The 2094-nt window shown below is 46.6% G+C and overlaps 2 protein-coding genes across 2 annotated transcripts; both read left to right on the forward strand.

Annotated features, from left to right (window-relative positions):
- Nucleotides 1-279: 279 nt before the first annotated feature.
- TM35_000022340 (uncharacterized protein) lies at nt 280-660 on the forward strand (the record flags this gene model as incomplete). The annotated part of the gene is made up of 1 exon (XM_029021552.1): nt 280-660. The coding sequence occupies one exon, from the start codon at nt 280-282 to the stop codon at nt 658-660; it is 381 nt and encodes a 126-aa protein (XP_028886974.1).
- A 450-nt stretch (nt 661-1110) lies between these two features.
- TM35_000022350 (uncharacterized protein) lies at nt 1111-1524 on the forward strand (the record flags this gene model as incomplete). Its single annotated transcript, XM_029021553.1, has 1 exon — nt 1111-1524. The coding sequence occupies one exon, from the start codon at nt 1111-1113 to the stop codon at nt 1522-1524; it is 414 nt and encodes a 137-aa protein (XP_028886975.1).
- Between the last annotated feature and the right edge of the window lie 570 nt (nt 1525-2094).

Here is a 2094-nt window from a genome sequence, read left to right on the forward strand (position 1 = left end):
AAAAAAAAAAAAAAACCCAAAATAACAAAAATAATAACAAAAGGGGACCTGCGGACGGGTTCTGGGTAAGAACAGTGGGGGTGGAGAGATCTGGTAGGGTTTATTCGATCAGATTTCTCGTAGACTGGTTCTCTCGGATAGGAAAGGGCCACGGCAAAAATCATATTACAAGAGCTTGGGGGTCCTATAAAATAAAGGGATCTTCTTCTTCGGAGCCACCCGTAAGTTGGTAATTAAGGTGCTCTACGGCGTACTTCTGATAGCCGTTCCGCTGGGGTAATGTCCATAAAGGCGCGAAGGAGAAAAAAAAAATGGGGAAGAACATGCCCGTGCGAACGCTTCGCTCGGAATGCTAGCGGAGGGGGGCGTCAGCAGGTTTATTGCTTTGCCGGCGAAAGAAAAGAACAACAACGACAGCGTCGCAACATTTGGACCAAGTTTCAATTTGGGGAAATCAGATATTGGAAGGTCCCACGTGGGAAAAAAGAGGTTTCACAGTGTGACGGTTCGTTGTTGCACGTTCCAGAACAGTTTGAGGGGTTTGGAAAAAAAAAAAAAAAAAAACAATCCCACCCCACATTTCCAGTACAACCCCAAAAAACTGGCGATGATGAGGGTGACGCGGCGCTCCGGAGTCCACAAAGGCCCGCAACCGAATAACGAACGCGAACGCCAACGCCCCCGTGATAGGCTCGCAAAAGGCCGCCCCCCCGAGCCCGACAAAAGAGACATCGCTACATTCTGATGTGGCAATTGGGTTTGGCAGGCGGCAAAACAAGACGCAAATAAGTTTAATGGCGCCGTGGCTGGTGCGGGCGGCATCCCGCCGTTAGGGGGGAAATCTTGCTGCCAGGGCGGAAAAAACCTTTTGAAAGCCTTTGCCATCTTTTCGGTGAGTGTGTCTCGTCTCTGGATTTTGTTTCAACTGGGGAAGGGAGAGAATGACCAGCATCTCAAAAAATATATACGATAACATTATTTGTAAAGTAGATTAGGATTCGACTGGTTCTACTGCCAGAAGCAAAGGGTGACCAGGAGGAGAGGTATGAGAGGCCGAGGCCCAACTGCGCAATGACCCTAATTATTTTATCATTGTAGACGATAAAAACCATGCTTTTTTATTCGGTTCTAAAACTTTTCTTCTCAAGGGCCAGCCTTGCCATAGGATATCAGCTTGGGTTCCAATATCTTTACTGGGGCTGGGTGGGGTGGGGGTGGCTTTTACCATTTGAACCAGCTTGTTGGATGGCGCGGAAAACACTTTCGTACATGATGTGCTCAATAAAGGCGCGGTGGGAATGCCTCTTCCCAATCCTTTTTCCTTTCAAAGATACTTTTTCAACGGCCATCACGTCTCTATTTGACCCATGTTTCGCTGCCAACCCTGGGAAGAATTTCCCAATGCATACAAGAAAATCGAAACAGTGGTTGCGCTTGAATTTATTAAAGAATGAAACCGTTTGCGCTTTGCCAAGCTTATACATCCCCGCAGCAATGGCTACAGGTTTTCCCGTCTGCGGATAAGGTTGTTTGTGGTCTTAAGGAGGCGGGAAAATTATTAGAACTTGTCGGCGCGCTTAAAACGAGGATGGGCAAATGAACTCAAGAGCCGAGCTTCCACCTGCGGAATTATTTCGGGAAGTGTTTGAAAAATAAAGATACTGATTTTTTTTGTATTTGCTTCGGAAACTTGGCATTTACAATGTGGGTAAATGGAACGCAATATTTGATCTTTTATCGTTTAAAAAGGCCGTATTTGATAACATTTTATATGGTCATACGATGGGGGAAGTGTGGCGCTTTCTTGCCGCAGAGAAGAAACTTGTGGAATGGTTTGCCAAAAAGAAAGAAAAATCATATACCAAAAGCGTGGGGCAAAGAAATAGCGGGTTAAGGGGTGGGGCGCGGTGTTTTTGGCAAGTCGCCCAACGACTTCCCCCACCCAAAGGGTGAGTTTTTTTTTTTTTTCATCGGCTTTTCTTCGAGGGCGCCGGATTCTACTTTTAAATTCTCCACGCCGGAAAGGAAAAGTGCAACTGTTCAATTTTCTTCCTGCCAATTTTGGGGTGGGGGCTGCCAATTTTGGGGGGGGGG

The sequence above is a fragment of the Trypanosoma theileri genome, assembly GCF_002087225.1.
Source record: "Trypanosoma theileri isolate Edinburgh chromosome Unknown TM35_Tth_2_V1, whole genome shotgun sequence".
NCBI lineage: Eukaryota > Euglenozoa > Kinetoplastea > Trypanosomatida > Trypanosomatidae > Trypanosoma > Trypanosoma theileri.